Source organism: Lycorma delicatula, chromosome 2 (assembly GCF_047948215.1).
Source record: "Lycorma delicatula isolate Av1 chromosome 2, ASM4794821v1, whole genome shotgun sequence".
Lineage (NCBI taxonomy): Eukaryota > Metazoa > Arthropoda > Insecta > Hemiptera > Fulgoridae > Lycorma > Lycorma delicatula.
In genome coordinates, this window is record NC_134456.1 from 189795015 (window position 1) to 189814324 (window position 19310).

A 19310-nucleotide genomic window follows, 5' to 3' on the forward strand; every position below is an offset into this window, starting at 1 on the left:
AAATACAATTATACATTTTATGTATACACTGCGCATTTATCAAATTTTTATCTTCTTGCGCTTTTTATCTTCCATGCGCTTTGAGTTGAAAAAGCACACCATAGTTCCGGACAATGAAGCTAAATATCTGGGCTTCTGGATGGACCGTAGGTTCTCCTTCACCTCGCACGTCGGCCAGGTAGCGAAGAAGGCCGAGAGGACCCTCCGAGCCTTGAGTAGGTTACTTGCAAATGTAGGTGGCCCTAAATCCTCCAGGCATGAGATATATATATACACGTCGTTACTTCTATAATTCTTGTGTGGAACAAAGCAATGAGTTCGGCAAGAAATGATCATACACTGGAAAGTTTACAGAGGCGTATGGCCCTTTGAGCGTGTTCCGCGTATACGACTGTCTTGGCAGAGGCAGTATTCGTCATAGCAGGCACGCCGCTGATAGAGTTGCTTGCCAAAATAAGGTGTGAGACTTACTCAGGCATGAAAAAAAGTGAGACGTATGACCTTCTGTTAGAGCAACAGCAGGTCCGCTGGAGTGCAGCGTCCACCGGTGCATGGACACGACGCTTGATCGAGGAGATAAAGCAGTGGTTCCGGAGGGAATTTGGTGATCTCGGTTACAAGTTCGCACACTTCCTGACGGGCCACTTCTGTTTCCGCCAATAACTTCATCGTTACCGGAGAGCGGATGATAACGTATGCCCGTATAATGAAGACCTCAATGACGTGGAACACGTGTGTTCCACTGCATTAAATGGGAGACCCTGAGGTATAATTACAGATACCTGGGTCCTCTTACACCAGGGAATTTCATCCAGAAGATGCTGCGTGACAAAGAATCATGGGATTCCGTTTCCTGTCTGGTCACCTGTATTATTCGGAGTAAGGAGGCAGAGGCGATGACAGAACAGCTTGAGAAAGACCTAGGCTTAATCCAACTAACTAGGTGTAGATCATTACCGGTGAGCGAGGGGGGATGGACAGCCCCCTGCTGAAACATTGGGATGGGCAACGGTGATGCACTCAGAGTCCGGAACCCCTGAGCTCAAATGCACTTCCCGGGGCTGAGCGTGCTTAATTTTGGACCGGCCCTGGGAGTGGAGGGTCGGTGAGAGAGGACGCAGGCACACATACGCACTCTTAATAACATCTTGCGGAACCTGTTAGTGAGCCCGATGCTTAGCCCGTAAATGGAGTTTCTCCGACTCATCGATAACAAAAAAAATATGGTAGAAATTTGTTCGTAAAATATCTTATTGGTACATTAGTCATTTTTCCCGATAGAAATGTGTACAATATGAAAAATTCCAGGCCTGGTCAGAATTTGAACCCGGGGCCTTCGGATGTAAGGCCCAGAGGCTATCACTCCGCCATGGAGAAATAAAACTTTTATTTTTATCTAGTTCTCTCAGTTTGAATTCGGTAAAATGTTTCAGCTACAGCAATCAACTTGTAATTCTTCATAGTACTCGTATTTACAACAACAAATTATTAAATTGTAATGAAATTAGAGAGTATAAAGTAATAGCCGACAGGAAGTTACGAATAAATTACTCATAATGAAATTCAGTGATTTGGAACTCATTTTAATTATTTTTTTCCCAAAATGATGCGTACAGATTTTTAAAAAAAATTAATTTTTAATTTGATAAGATAATAGTTATAATTACAACTCTCACTTACCAAACTGGCTGTGAAGGGAAGAAGATTAAAAATTGTACTTATAACCTATGGAAGAGAATGGTCATCACTGCAGAAGTAGTTGTACACAAATTGTAAAAGTGAGAGAAAGAATTGTTGTAGGGTAAAATACATAACAGAAGGATAGATTTCACTTTCACTATAGCAATGAACTTGCTTGTCTACCACATACCAGATAGAAAGACATTTTTTCTCTCTTCATGCACAAATTATTCCCACCTATTATTAATTTTATCATCATCTACATAATAATTTAAATGTTATAATTTAAATCCAACAAGAAATTCATTCCATTTATTTTAAAATGAAAGGATTTAATAATAATAATAAAATTTGGTATATTTATAATAAAAAGAAATTACAACCTTATATTAAAATGTTTATACTCTCAAACACATAACAATTTAATTCTTTTTTAAAAAGACATAATTTTTGTCTTTATTTTCCAACTAATGCACAAAAAAGAACTACAAGAAATACTTTTTTTTTAAGTTTATTTCTTCACCTATAATAAAGTCAATACTTTAATATATTAATTTCCAATACTTAATACTGATAAGCTGATTGATCTCTACGAAGTAATAAATATAATATTTTTAAACAAAGGTTTAAAACCTTTTACAATATTTGAGAATTTTAAAAACGAAATAATACCGTGTGTGTGTATATATAATCAGTGTGTGTATATAATCACGAAAAAGAAACCAAATATAATATCAATCCTTTCAGTAAGTCCTTTGACAAATTTACTGCGAATACTATATCATTGGTACCCTCTAGTTTTGGTAAAGTAAAAATATTAAAATTACACCTCACCTGATCAAAATTCTTCATTATTTAACGCATATTTAATTTCGTGAGATAAAAATTGTTTAAATGTATATATATTTAATTTTTTTTTTTATTTCGTAAAAGTAATAATTTTAAATAATTTTTGTTATTCTATTTACTTTAAAATTAGGATACTCTTTGTTTAGCAGTGTATTTAATATCCTGATAACAAGGAGAAATAAATAACTAAATTTACATTAAGTAAGTACAGGTTTATTTAAATAATAGTGAAGGATAAAAAAAAAATCGATATGAAAAGGTATAAGTTTGTATTGCTCACCTACTGCGGAGATGGTGAAAAACTATTTCATAATTACTTTTTTTACATCTCGTAGAGTTAAAAAACAAAAATTTTATTTATTTTTTTTTTTTATAGAATTTAAAATGAAAAATTTTAAAACGAGAAAGATAAGTAATGGGAGAAACATCAAGATTGAAAACTATAAATTTTGCTTAGTATTTTTATTGAAAAATTAAGCTTATTAACAAATTTTAATAGGAAAAATATTATAATCTAATATTTTGGAATTTAAGTTAGTAACAAAATCACTTTTCTTTTTTTATAAAAACTGGATGAAATCTTTTATTCGTTTTAAAATTATAAAAATGAAGCGACTTAAATAAAATGAAATGCAGTTTCATCGTTCATTTTTGGATCTGTAAGCAAATAATAATGAGACGTGATATCTTTTGAATATAATTTTTTGTTGCGTTTAACTTATGATTTATACGCAAATAGCAGCCTTTTTTTAGCTATTTGTGAAATACCAATTTAATATAATAATAGAAGTTAGTAAAAGCTAGTAGAGTAACTTTAAATAGTATAATTTGTACTATTTTTTAGTAACATAGAGTGAAAAATAACACTGTGAAAATATTTCTGTCTACGACATCAATTACAAACAGAATTCAAAATGATAAAATTATTTACAGCTAATTATAAAAGATTCCAGGAAATATCCAAAAAGTCTGGCGGCATTGGGATATTTTGTTGTTTCACAGCCAATAGGCTTGTGCGGGTCATGGAACTACCAATATTTCAGAGAAGTTATTTAATACAAAAATGTTTTTTTCCATTTCTAAGAGATCTTAGCATGATTTGGAAGAAATATCATACAAGAACAAGATGAAATTTACATTTTCAGATTAACTTTGCTATCTCACATCGAAAGTGTCGTACATGGCATGGAATCGTAGTATCCTGTTAAAGACATTGTTACGTTCTTAACCAGAAAAGTTAATAGCTGTGACGGTGACCATAAAGGACGTAGTGATCACTGTTATATCATATTAATCTATTAAAATGCTAAATATAGGTTCTTTTGGCTTCTAGAAAATGGTTACATTTTATTTTGCACACACTGTTTTAGATAGATAAACAATTTTTTTTTAAATTATAAATAATAATTTTTTTAAAGTATATTCATAATAAGAACACAACTTGGTAATCTCACACTTATACCGTACATACTTACACGTATAAAAATATGTTTTCTGAATGACTAACCGGCTGTTAAATGCACAACCTAAACCGCTTAATCTAAGTACGTGAATTTTTGGAGGTTTTTATAACGTAGCCCTCTAACTTAGGAAGGATTTTGGGAAACTTCCTGTATAAGCGGGAGAAAAGATGGTTAACTTTTCAATAAAATAATTTGGATATCAGGAACCGCAGGAGTTAAAATGGTATTTAGACACTCCTTTGAAAATAAAATTTTACATATTTCACCAATTTTCAAAGTCAAATTTGTATTTTGGCAAAGAGGGGCAAAGTTTTTCATAAAACCACATGAAGCCGAAAGTGTAACACCCATGAAAATTGGTTCTTTTATATTTCCTTCGAAAACAAAAAAAGCACATGTTTCTTCACTTTTCAAAAATTAATTTTTAGTAGCATGAGGGAGGACCATCATTTTGCATGATAATTCAAAATCGTAATTCTCTCATGGACAGTTTTAAGTGATCTGTTCCAGAATAACTCGTCTAACTCTCTTGTCACTTTCTTACCCGAAGGGAAAACCACTAATGTAGTTTACGAATAGCTTTTTGCAGTGTTTTCTACTCGACAACACTTCGTCTGGGAATTCTAAACATCACTGGTCGACTAATTCTGCAGTGACATTCCCAGGATAAAGCCAACCACTAGATACAATTTGACAAGACTAAAATAATCGTCAAAGTAAATAAAACAATTTACCAATTTTCCCACTAAATACATTAACCTTTAAATTATGGTGAAATTTTAACAGAATCTAATGTTTTTTTTGGAAAAAATATTTCAGGTGCAATTTCAAAATCCATATATCATGCTGTAGGCAAAATCTAATGTATATATATTATTTTTTTTGATCAAAAACGAATTTGAATTAAGGGAAATATTAACAATGATTATTACTTTAGCTTGATATTAATACAATATTTTAACCTTAGGATAAAATTATCGAAAGTGGATTACGAAGGATATCTTTGTAAAAATCATTAAATTATTATGTTATTTATCAAAACGTTAAGCTTTTTTCAAGTTAATCTTCTTAAAAGCAGATGCATCATGGTTGATAAGAATTTTCATTGTTATTACTTTTGATATCAGATGATATAGTTTAAACAACGTTGCTCTGATAGAAGTCAGTTTAATGAATTCTATAATGTTTTAAATATATTGATGATAATAACAGAGAATCCTGAGTATGTTATTTTCAACCGTTTGTATCCTAATCTTCAAATTGGATGCAGGAATTAATGCAATGTTTAATTTTGGAATGAATAATTTTTTTATCAACTATTGGATTTGGTTGATTCATAATTAATTTAAAACTTAGAAAAAGTTATAATAGAAGAAAAAACAGTCATACTTTTCTAATATAAATAATTAATGTTTAATTACTAGTTTATACATTTATTCTACTGAGTGAAGTTTTCACGGACAATCCAATAAAATTAAATTTACACCCAAATAACTCGATTCATGTGGTTGTGTGAAGATAAATTTAGGCCATTGAATGTTTGGATTCAGTTGGAATAATCCTAATTGAAGGCAGAATAATAAAGCGTGAAAAGTTGGAAAAATTATTGCAACATTTCTTATAAAGGACCGCTTATGTGTATCAGTCAAATCTCGGATTGATTTTGATTCGCTAAGTACAAAATAAAAACTTGGAAAAATAATTGTTTAGTATTTACTAAACAATTAGCTGATTATTATCAGCTACAATAATTTTTTTTCTGAGAAAGGAATATGATTTCAATTCGATACATCTTTAAACCAGAATAAAATTTTCTCGTTTTTAACACTAAAAAAAATACCTGTATATTTATAAAGAATAAAAAAATTATTTAAAGTCAATATATAATTTTTCTCACAACGATGACTCTGTATTATTTTATAATAAGCTTGTAAAATCCCTTTTTTCTTACTAAAATACTTCACGCTTTTGCACTTGTAAAATAAAATTTATAATAATCCCTACCTATCTGTCTTCAAGATATTTTAATAAGTCTCACATGAACTTCTTGAATTATTCTTTGATGAGAGATATTATTTAAACAAGAATGTATACGGTACATTACATAATACACTTCAGAGGATTATTTTAATAATCAAATGATTATTTCATTAAATATCACAAATTTTAAAATTGTAATGGTAATTGAAATAAATAAAAAAAAAAATAAAAATATGATATCAAAAAGCATTTAATAAGGCAGTGGATGGAAATAGAAAAACTTGACATACACAATCGATGACATTAAAAACAAAGAAATATGGAAAATGGTGATGGAAAAACTTTTTTAAAATTTGTCTGTTATATTTGTGTATTTAATTTGGACTATAAACCAATATATTAAAACATTTGTGAATCAATTATTTGTTTGATACTGCAAAAAAACAATTACAGGTGACCTGGCATAGACCCAAATTATTATAAATTAATTGAATTAATTTACTCATATTATTAGTTTTTAATATTTCTTAAAGCAAAAAAATTATACGTATTCGACTGTGAGCCAGTAAGAGGGTGTTATCAACTTTGTGATCTAGTCTATAATAGAGTGAAGCTGCCTTTGATACTGAACAACCAAGTTATATACAGTAGACAGATAAGAGAAGTAATGCAATTATTAACAAACGAACATTTTTTCTAAACTACCTCAAAGCCTATATTAATAATTTAATTTAGCCAAAACCACGAATGTTAGTAGATATCTTGAAAGCAAAATCCGATAATTTACAAACCTAATAGGCCGATCTCAAATAGGCTTACTCGGATGGTCATGTTTGGGATCTATTAAGGTCATTGTTGTTTGGATCGAGTTAGGCGTGGTACCCCGATGGGAATATCGTTTATGGCATTTGCATCGGTGGCATCTTGACAGTGGCCGGACTGCAATATGTCTTGTGGTTTTTGAAGATGACCTCCGGTAAAGCCCCTAAGGGCTACGGAGAGGGTGGCATGACGGCGGGATCCGTCACATGGTGGATGATGTCTTCCCTCCGGGGTCAAGAAGAAATGGCGTAAATTGCTTTAGTAATCCGCAAAATGGGAAAAATAACCGATTGTTAAATTCATTTGAATTGAATAGAGGTTAATCTATTTTTAGTTATAATTTTACGAAAAAATCCTAAAAAGTTTCAAGTAAATTATTTTCAATCAGAGGGAGAAATGATTAACAAGGAAGATAAGAACAAAATTATGTTATTCTATTTTAAAAAAAAAAAAAAAAAAAAAAACATTGCCCATATTGTTTCTTACAAAAAAGAATTAAAGGGAAATATATTTTTTAAACGTTTTCATCAATTCACGTCATGAATTTGAAATACAAGTACTTTTAAAATGTTTAATTATCAATTTCTTACTTTTTTTGGCTGAGTATTTGTTAAATTACTTAAAATATAGCGTGACACTTATACGTAACGGTATAATTATATCTCCCTTCTTCCATCATAAATAACAATCTTACCATCCTCCTCAAGAAATACGAGTACTTTGAATGGTCCCTTTAAAAATATGTATATTATATTTCCTTTTGTAATACTTTTGTACTGTTTTGTAATATTAGAGTACTCAAATAACCAGTAAAGTTGTAATAATTACTTGAATTACCCATTTTCCTGTAAATTTGGTCACTGGTATTCAGTTTATGATAAGGAAGCAAATAGGACCAGAATAAAAAACCTAAGAATATCACAATTTTATCATTAATACATTACAACACTACCTTCTAGGTTAGCAAAAAATAATAAATATGAATGAGAATATGAGTATCATCAGATTTACTATTACATGTCATTTAGAAAAAACTGAAACATTGTTTTCAACTTTGTAGAATGTCAATATATCTGAATTAAAACCTGCTTTATTAATTTTTTTTTTTTTTTTTACTAAAAAAATCAACGTATTCAAATGTCATAAAAAAATAAATAAAATTTATCAACGTTTGCCTTACTTATTCGTTTAATGATATAAAAAAGAATGTAGGTTACTAGATTTCTTTAAAAATATTAATTCCTGAAAGATTAAACATCTTACAATTTAATTTTTATTTATGCTTAAAAGAGACAATAGTTGGGGTTAAACTACATATCCTGTGTATTAATGAATGACATTATTCTTAATATTACAAGACAATGTACATAAATATGGGAGGAGTTTTGAAAGCTGTAGAGTTAAAGTTATGTAAATATTGTACTGTATTATAATCTCGTATGGAAGTAAAAGTTCACCTTGACATTGTTTTTGAGATACAATACGATACTGAAATGTAACTGCTTTTAATCGGTATTTATAAAAATTTTCTTTTTTAGAGTTGTTTCCTATTCATGTTTGTACGTTTCTTCTTACAAACTCTTACACAACAGCAGATAGGTTACGCAATATTTTTGTTTAGTAATTACGCAATTAATTTACGAGTAATATTATCAAAGAATACATTTTAAAATTCCGAGCCCAAATTCTGTGCATTTTTAATACGGCTTGATCCGGATTTAGAAAAAGAAATAAATTAAATTAGAAAGAAACAAAAAATTTATGAGGGGTTTGAAATTCACGGTTAGGTTAAACAATTTCAGGTATTCACCTAAATCCTAGTAAAGCCAGTTATTTTTACACGGATTTGAATACTAGATAGTGGATACCGGTGTTCTTTGGTGGTTGGGTTTCAATTAACGACACATCTCAGGAATGGTCGAACTGAGAATGTACAAGACTACACTTCATTTACACTCATACATATCATCCTCATTCATCCTCTGAAGTATTATCTAAACGGTAGTTACCGGAGGCTAAACAGGAAAAGAAAGAAGGTATTCACCTAAAAACCACCGGGTTGGTCTAATGGTGAGCACGTCTTCCCAAATCAGCTGATTTGGAAAGCGAGAGTTCCAGCGTTCAAGTCCTAGTAAAGCTAGTTATTTTTACATGGATTTGAATACTAGATCGTGGATACCGGTGTTCTTTGGTGGTTGGGTTACCACATCTCAGGTATGGTCGAACTGAGAATGTACAAGACTTACACTTCATTCACACTCATACATATCATCCTCATTCATCCTGTGAAGAATTATCTAAACGGTAGTTACCGTTGGCTAAACAGGAAAAGAAAGAGGTATTCACCTAAATCCCCTTCAATTTCCAGTTACATTTTTATTTTTAGCCTTAGAGCAGAACTATTCTAGTAAAAGCACGGTTTACATTTTTTAAATTTTAGTCATTCAGTTTAGAAAATTAGTCAGCCAAACCGAACTAATATGTACATGGGAAAATGACTGTATGTGTGTGTTTGCTGTGCGCGTCAACAAGTGGATCTGTGCTTTAAAAAACCTAGAATTTTTTAAATTTAAACTTTCGTAACACCGAATCAACTTGTATTTTAACGTTTTTTAAAAACTTATTTTAAGTGACTTTGCTACCATCCTCATTGGTACTGCTCTTTTCAAATTAGCATATTGTTATAGCTGGCCGTTTTCTTTTTTTTAATTATAGCAGGCTGATTACGGGTATATTCAAAACACGAATGAGTTGAACAGTGTCTGTTCATTTATTACATCACTGTTTTATTTGTAATTTCTCGATTTTATTGTATTATTTTTCAAATTTTGGAAAATTCACCATTTTAGGACTCAGTTGAAGATTTATAAGAATCTTTTAACAGTGGCATTCTACAGAATAAAAGGGATATAGATGCCGGGTTTAGAGATTCGGTTACATACTATATTAAGCAAGTGAGTGAGTGAGGGAATAAATTTATTTATACAGATAAATGAAAGTCAAGACATAAATTAAGACGAATGTACACTATGCGTTTACAGTACAATTTTTATTTTTATCAATTAGCTACCAACAACACAATAGTACGTTATTGTGTTAACGTGTTATTTTTTTTATGAAAAAAAAAGAATTGAAATTTTATCTCAATTCTTATTTATTTTTTTATTATTATTATTATTATTTTTATTTGAAACCAAACAAAAATAAAAATAAAAAATTAGCTAATTTTACATAACCTTTTAACTAAAATTGCATAGTTGAAACGTCTGCGATTTTTTTTTCAAGTGCAGACACAGTACGCAAACACACACACAGTACGAAAACACACACACACACACACAAAAATTTCCAACCACTGAAAATTTCCGTACACACTGAAAACTGACTGTATGCACGCCTGAATGTGTATAAAAAAGACTAGAATTTTAGGAAAATATCGTGTAAAATTAAGAATTTTTGTTTGGCTTTATAATTTTATACGATTCAATTTTTTTTTATACTTTTATATTTTTTAAATTCTATTTTTATAAAAACTCTAGTGAGAGTTTTGAATAATGCTGATCACTGTATTTTTTATTTCTTTGCCTGTTACGAGGATTTGAACTCGGAACCCACGGATGAAAGGCTGAGAAACTACCAATTCTCCACGGAGATCTGCAGATTCTAAATACATTTATATATATTTTTATTTACATATATATATATATATATATATATATATATATATATATATATATATATATATATATATGTAAATAAAAATACACACACATATATATATATATACGCACGCACACACACAAAGCCGTATAAATAGTTTGTATATTCATATTCGGTAAAAACGTAGTTTTCATGGCCACGTTGTCATAATAACCGATTGATTGAAATGTACTTCATAGAGAAATGCTGTTGCAAAAAATCCTTCTTTTTAATTCTTTATAAAGATTTGATATTAATGATACATTAGTAAGATTATGAAATCATAAAGCAGATTATTATACAAAGAAATATTTATTTTTATTGCTTTTTAATGATTAGACTACTAACTCAAGTGGTTGTATGCAACTAACATAATACATTTACTCTATACACTATAGATTTATAGAACTATTACTGCATTATTTTTTTCTAGTTATTGATTATTATGAAATAATATCTTGAAAGGTTTTTAGTACCTTATACTACTTTAAAAGGATATATGTGATTAATTATAGTTCTATAAAGGATACCTCTAATTATTGTTTTAATTTTCAGTATGAACAATAATTTTACACAGACTTTTAAGTCAGTGTATGATACAAAGAAACTTTGAAAATTAATTACATTTTTAAATGTCAGTATTACTTAAAACTATTAAATAATCAGTAACATAGATTACGAAAAAAAAAAAAAATTCTTTACATTAAATTTTTTTTCCACTAGTAAACTTTACAAAAAAATTAAATGTTTTAAATATACATTAAGATAAATAAGGTTTTTAACAATATCTTAGAATTATAAAAATAAAAACCGCTCAGGAATATTCTGAAATAGTAATTTTCCTCGTAACTAAAATAAATCAAAGCAAATAAAATAAAATTGAAGAACTACAGTGACAACCTGAAAAGTAAGTTAATTACTAATTTAAAGTAAAGATCTAAGTTTTTATTCAAATTATTATACTTGGCAAAAGATATCCATTATTTTCAAGGACAAATTCGTATGCTCACTTAAAATTTATTCTAGCGCATAGGACGAGTCAGTCTAGTATTTAATAATTTTAAAATCTTACAAAGAGATCATTATATTTATCTCATAAAAAATTATCCGGGAATATTAGGAAAAAGATAACTGGAGGATAGAGTTTTAATTATCTTTGTATATTATACAAAACTGTAAATAAAAAGTGAAACAATTATAAAAAAATCATTTTACAGAAAACAAATTATATTTTAATTCAGTAATTGGCCAGTTTTCTATAGAAAAAAAGCTAATTAAACAGCCCTTTTGACGTGAGTACATTAATATTTCAAAAGCATTGATTTCACATCATGATATATCATTTTCTAAACTATCTAATGTTAATAAAAACAGTAATAATAATAATAATAATAATAATAATAATAATAATAATAATAATAATAATAATAATAATAATAAATCCAGTTACTGAATTCATTTATAAATTCTACTCGCAGACGTTAGTAACATATAGTATGCAGCATTTATTGAGAATCCACAAACACAGATAGTGCCAGAGAAATCACCATTTATTTATTGTTGCTTCACTCGCATACCGTGAAGCATGACCACCTCTTTTATAGTAGAATGTAATGAAAGCAAAACAGTAAATACTCGAGTAGCATATAAAATACAATTACACCCTTTCTTTACCATTTAATACCATCTTTATTTATAAACGCGTGGCCCCATTGTTCACTAGGTAATTTAAAGTAAAAAATTACAGAGAAGAAAAAAGGAAAATGAATAAATGATACATGTAACGTACGCATTAAAACTGTAAAGTTATTAATCAAAATTAGAAAACAAATATATACCGAAAAAAGTGAAATCATACTCGTGCTTATTTCTGTAAAACAAAATTATTATATTTGTTATTAAGTACACGTTTGCTTTCAGTCTTAAAGTTCGTTAATCGGTAAGAAAAATTTTAGTAAAACACAAATTAGGAATATTAAAGGTAGTAATTTATGTAAAAAAAATTTAATCAAAAAGTATGTTAAAGTAAATTAAAAAGTAAAAACTTTAATTTTTTTTACTTTCTAATTAGAGGAAAATTAAAAAATTAATCAAATGGCATTAATAAATGCATTCAATTGTTTTTTCTTCAGGAATAAATTTAAGTAAAAAGACTAGGTAAAATTTTATAATTTGTTCTTCGTATAAATTAAAATTTTCTATAATTCAACTTTCAACATTTCTTTATGAAATAATTACTTATGCATATAAAAGAAATTGTTTTAATCAAATTTACTGATTCTCTCTTTTTCAATTATAATAAAATATCAGGTTACTTAATTTCAACATAAATATCGGTTTTAGCTAGACAAATATGTACAGTAAAGTGATAAAACACAATAATTAAATTCTATTCTTTAAAGAATAAAAATTTAAAATATCACTTCTGATTATAAATTTAATTTATAATTTACTATTAATGAATAATTTAAATTGAAAAAACAACATAACATTATTTACAATTAAACTACCAGAAATATTCTTAAAGATTAGTAAGAAAAATTAAAAAAAAAAATCGATTAGTACAAACTCTATCCTACTAGTTACAGAAAAATAAACTTTTTTATTTTTAATTGTTCTTAAAAAATTGAGTATATAAACGAATTGCTATTAATCAATTTCATAAAACTCAGCAATGCAGATCCGATTTTTAGAAACGAGTACATTTTCAACGTGATATCTACAAACTTCAAACCAAAATTAATTATTTTTACTTATCTTATTTACGGTGACTGAGTTCCTGAAGCTAATTGGTAAATTATATTTGAAAAGTAAACAGAAGAAAAAATTTTTGGAACATTTTATAATTTTGGTGTGTCATGCCAAAAAACTTTACATTTCTAGTGTTGTACTTATTAAACGCAGTAAAATATTTTTTATAGCTCATAAAATACGAACATACAGTTAATAAATATCATACATATGTAATAAATAATATTTATTCCATACAGCAAATTGCAAAATAGTGCCACCTTAATAATTTAGTACCATAAATTATAAATTATAAAAATACAAAAAGGAAAGAATAAAACGTAATACAATAACTATTATTGAAAAAAAAAACCATGCAGTGATATATTCCATGCAAAGTATTAATTAATTATTTACCTCTGGACAATATCTAGAACGTCTAAAGTTGATAAGGCTTGATGATCTTGACAACGCTGGTTTGGGCGATGTCACACGTCTTCTATGTACAACCGGACCCGGATTTTTCGGAGTAGTCGGACAACTTTCAGAAAACACGGATGAGGTTTTATCGAATTCAAATTCATCACAAGTATTTTCATCACTGTCCATTTCGTCTTTTAAAGGCACAATTGTTGAACCGCCATCGGTGCACGTCAAATTTTCCTCTTGAACATCATCGAGACGAGAAGCTACGCGACTGGTTTGATCGTCTTCAGTAACGGCAGGGATTTGTATACTGGGCTCGCGTCGTACAGCTTGTTCATGAGCTTGTTTAAGGATAACATCACCTAATCTAATACGTTCTTCTAACCACCAACCTTTTACGGCTTTCCACGCACGGCCTAATCTAGATCGAACTCGTTTAATAGACATGCTGCTTCTTCTCGCTCTCATAAGCGACATACGTCTAAGATTTGTCTTTAAATTAGCTCGATGCTGGCAGTATTCTAAATCTTCGTAATCGTGTTTAAGAACTGGTCCCTCTTTAATGATCGGCACCTCCGGTAAATCCTGAGAATTTTGCACTTCTTGTCGCTCTGTTTCTTTGATTTCCTTTGTTTCCTTAGGTTCTGGTGTGGTAAGTTCTGCGTAGTCCGGATTATAATCATCTGAGTTACGATCCCAGTCCGGCTGAGGTATCTCAGGAACTTCGTCCGTATTTTTATCTTCTGCATTACTATCAGTTGTTTCTGATTTTTTATTACTTTTATCGACCACAGAATACAACGGGACGACGGCGTCGTTAATTATTTCAACTGGAGTTATTGTTATGGAAGAATTTCTTGGAGACGAATAAGGCTGTTCGGCTTTAGCTTCACATAATTCTTCGTAATCGTGATCTTTAAACACTGATTTTTCTAAATTACAATAATTAGCTGTTTTAACACGCATAGTTAAAGTAGAAACATGTCTAACGCGTTCAGGCTTCGGTGAATCTTCCTTACACATCTTAACTCTATAATCTGTTTCGCATAATCCATCCAGATCTTCAGTTAGAGATGCTCCATCGCAATCGTCCTGGCGTTCAAGAGGGTTTGACTTTTTTTTATTCTTTTCTTCTATTACATCCCCGGTTGTCGATGCGTACGAGGATTCTGAATCTTCACTGTTACTTTTTTTCACCGCCTTTTCTTCTTTATCAGGAGGCACCGAATTACTTACGATTACAAATTCATCATCTCTATCGTTGAAAAATGAAAAAATTATTTCAGGCATTCCTGTTAAATCTGGTATTTCTGCAGTAGCCGGTGTAGTAGGTTCAGGAGGTAAAGAAGATCTATCTTTTTTTTTACCCAGCGATTTCAGACTACAATTCGATAAACTGGAAGATCGACTTCTATCGCATCTCTTAGACGGAGACCTTCGGAATATTAATTTTTTTACCGAATCGGTTTCCGTTTCATCTTTTTGTTCTTGTTTCGTGTCATCATCGCTTATTACTACACTTTCTCTTTTCTTAATTTCCTCTTTAACAGTTGTTTCTTCAGCAGTCTCCTTTACCTCGTCTTCCTCATCATTTCCTTTAATATCAGTCGGGTCGGATGTTCTCCATAAATTGAAGGATGGCAAAACGCGTGGTACACTCCACCAGCGGCGATCTCTTGACATTTTAATTCTAGTAACGTATGAAGAAAAATATAAATTTTAATCAAATCTAACATACTGCGTAACTTCTAATAGCGTTTATCAGATTTCACGATGTGATATTTATTATGAAAAGTCATTAATGAAATGTGTTAAATCTAAATAAAGCCTATTTTATTGAATATTGCCCTAATGAAGAATATAAATAATACAAATCCTTTCTCTTTCACCGTACCTAAATCATTTAAGTATTATTTTATAATTAACTTCTTGTAATTTACATATTAAGAGAACCCCGTACTACAGTAACCGTAACTGAATTTAAAGCTATTTAAAATAGAGATTTGTTGTCTATCTATTATTAGACTAAAAAACAGTTATTATTAATATTAATAAATGTCATTCTCTTAAAATAAATTAAATATGTTTTCTAAATTAAACCTCTTCAATTCAGTTGCTTATTATTCATTTATATAATTTACAATCGTATATCTCTCATTTCTAATATCATTGTTGAATACTAAAAAATTTAAGCTTTAGGAATTAAAAGGAAAGAAAAATAAATTTGTTAATTAAACTACGTATTTTTATATTTAAAAAGAAAACATTAATAACAGAATACTGTCCGTTTTAAATGTCCTTCTAAATTATACTCAGAATCTATTATTATATATTATATGTACGTGTAAAAATAATAAATTATTTAAATTTGTTTTGTGTACAAGCGTAATAGTTATGGAAGTGGAGTTATTGTTATGGAAGAATTTCTGGGAGACGAATAAGGCTGTTCGGTTTTAGCTTTACATAATTACTAGATTACTATCAAAAAGTTTAATAGTAGTTTTTAAAAAATTCATCTTTGAAATTTTTTGCTGAAATAGGTTGTCTCTAAACAAACCTTATTGCTTCTGATTTCGATTTAGGATTAAGTATAAAAAAATTTATACTGTAAACCTACAATTTAACTATTCTCATGAATCAAACAAAACAATACGACAAAATTTTAATTTTGGATACTTCATATTACTTGTATCGATTCGTACTTAATAATATAATAGTCTTAGACATTGATTGATGAGAAAATCATTACGAAGAGACTTATTATACAAACCGCATTACGTGCAAGATACATACGAGTAAATTATAATAACTTTTTTAATGTAACACATTTTTCATTATAACTAATTTGTCTACTATATTTTCTATATGTTGCATCCCTCTAAAAAAGGATGAACAATGTTTATATAAATGGGATTCGACTAAGATAAATTATTCTGGTAATGAGCAGATACTCCAAACAGGCTGTATATTCTTGTTTGTTTACAATTCAACGGTGAATGAAAGAATAGTACGGTAAGTAGGTCGATGAAATGTTTGTTACATTCATCGTTTAGGCGGTTAAGCTAAAGGAAACATAAGTAACAAGTAATGCATGTTTACTTCGGTCCGGATAAGAAGGGAAAACTTGGCAAACTTTCAAAAGTATTAGTTTAGTAGTATTATATTATTATATAACATATGACCTTGGCATTCGTGTAAGTTTGATAATAATAGTAATAAAATATGTAGAAATAAGGCATTTTATGTTAATTACCGTACGTACGTAAAGCTTATTTATCGTGACAGGTAATTTTCCTTTGGTGTGTGTAAATTACTTGTATAATTTTTATATAAGAGTTAAGTAATTTTTTTTTTTATGAAGATAGATTATAATAATTATCACAGACATACTTTTTTACTATTTAATGAAATATATTTAAATTTATTCAAAAATAATATTAATAATTTCAAGGTAATGGTTCACTCTATTGGCGCAGTATAGGAAAATATATCAAATATCTAATGGAAAACTGGTTACGGCTATGTACGAGTATTATAAAATACAAGTGTATTATTAGACTATATTTAAAGAGTAGCGACCTTCTATCCCTCCGCACCCAAGCCTGGCTTTTTTTGTAGACTTTCAACTTTCTTATTCATATAACAGTGTTATGTTCTTAAAAATATTCAAAACCGGGTGAATCCCATCTCTTACTGTAGATAAATCACAGAGGTCCGAATTAAAAGGGAGTTAATCTTTTTTAAGGTAGCCCCGGTGAAAGGTCATGTCAAATACAAAATATACTCACCAATTTTTATACGGGAACAATACATGAGAAGAACTCAGGGATATTTTATTTCTTCATATTTAAATTAAAATAAATAAATGCTATGTTAAAAAATTACTATGTAAATAATATACTTATATTCTCAATTATCTTTTAATTAGCAAAACATAATTACTATTTTAAGCTAATTTAAGCCACAAAACGTGTCCTTAAATTATTTGAAAAAGTATTAGAATCTTAGGTAAAAACTTAGATTTTGAACATTTTCTACATTTGTGGTTTTAGTTCAGTTAAGATGAATTTAAAAAAGTTTTTTTTTCTATTACACCATGAAATTGAATTATCGGGCTAATTTCATTTTTTGAAATCCATAAACTAGTAAATCAAAGTGTGGTAAGAGGTTAATTTGATCGTATGATATTTTGGAAGTTTTGAAATATTTGGTATAATCTTTCTGAAATGGAAAGACAGCTGTCTCATTCGTTCGTATTATGAGTGAACCTCTAGCTTGTTACTTCCATGTACTGTTCTGTCAGAATATAATATTAATTAAAAATCTAACAATAGAATGATAGTAGAGGACAGTATCTAGGAGCCGTTAAATTAAAACAGGTTAGGTTCAAATTATCGGAAGTCGAGAGTTCCAGCGTTCTAGTCCTAGTAAAGCCAGCTATTTTTACAGGTACTTGAATACTAGATCGTGGATACCGGTGTTCTTTGGTGGTTGGGTTACCACATCTCAGGTATGGTCGAACTGAGAATGTACAAGACTACACTTCATTCACACTCATACATATCATCCTCATTCAACCTCAGAAGTATTATCTAAACGGTAGTTACCGGAGGCTAAACAGGAAAAAGAAAGAAAGAAAGAAAGGTTCAAATTATCAACCCACCGGGTTGGTCTAGTGGTGAATGTGTCTTCCCAAGTCAACTGATTTGGAAGTCGAATGTTCCAGCATTCAAGTCCTAGTAAAGTCAGTTATTTTTACACGGATTTGAATACTAGATCGTGGATACCGGTGTTCTTTGGTGGTTGAGTTTCAAATAATCACACATCTCAGGTATGGTCGAATTGAGACTGTACAAGACTACATTTCATTTACACTCATACATATCATCCTCATTCATCCTGTGGAGCATTATCTGAACGGTAATTACCGGAGGCTATACAGGAAAAAAAGATTCAAATTATCAACCTCTACATTTAAATACAAGCGCGTTTAACTGCACATGCTACGTGATAAGTGCGAAAGCGATATTTCATCAGTACGATATATATATGTTGTATACTGAGAATTATTAACTATCGTTTGTGTGAGACATTTAATTGCTTTGCGACAAAAGTGTAAAAGTTAATCAGTTTTTTTTATATTCAGAAACATTATATTTGATTACAAATTAAATTTAATTCTAAAAGTGATTTATTCAAACATTACTTCACCCAATTAATTACTTTTGTCTTAATGAAAAATTGAAGATATAATAAAGAATTTATTTAAAGTACAAAAATAAATAAATATTTAAAAAACTGGAATAAATGATATCTTCATGCATGATTAGATCTTCTTAATTTAGATTTGGAAATTTAAAATGTATTACTACCTTACACTGGAATAATTTGGTGAAAAATTTAAATCAGAACATATCATTATAGTTTACCTAGTAACTGGTAATATACAAACTCTGGAAACTTACAAAGAAATGAGTTCCAAAATGGTGTTCAGATCAAATTCAAGTGTTAAGGTCAAACCATCAAAAAATTCAAATCTCTTGATGAAAATCCCTTCAAATCAAATCTGTTCATTATACTAAAAAAATATTTTCTTATTATACTAGTCACCAATTTAAAGGGTTTTTCCAAAATTTTAAACGAAAATTATCAAACATCTAA

General features: G+C 29.3%; 1 protein-coding gene across 1 annotated transcript in view; it reads right to left on the reverse strand.

Moving 5' to 3' along the window:
- Window positions 1-19310, reverse strand: part of Nost (Nostrin) — a 201614-nt gene that overhangs the window by 159250 nt on the left and 23054 nt on the right. The window contains exon 2 of the mRNA XM_075356900.1: window positions 13641-15339. Coding sequence (XP_075213015.1) covers window positions 13641-15339 — 1699 coding nt within the window. The remainder of the gene's footprint in view (window positions 1-13640; window positions 15340-19310) is intronic.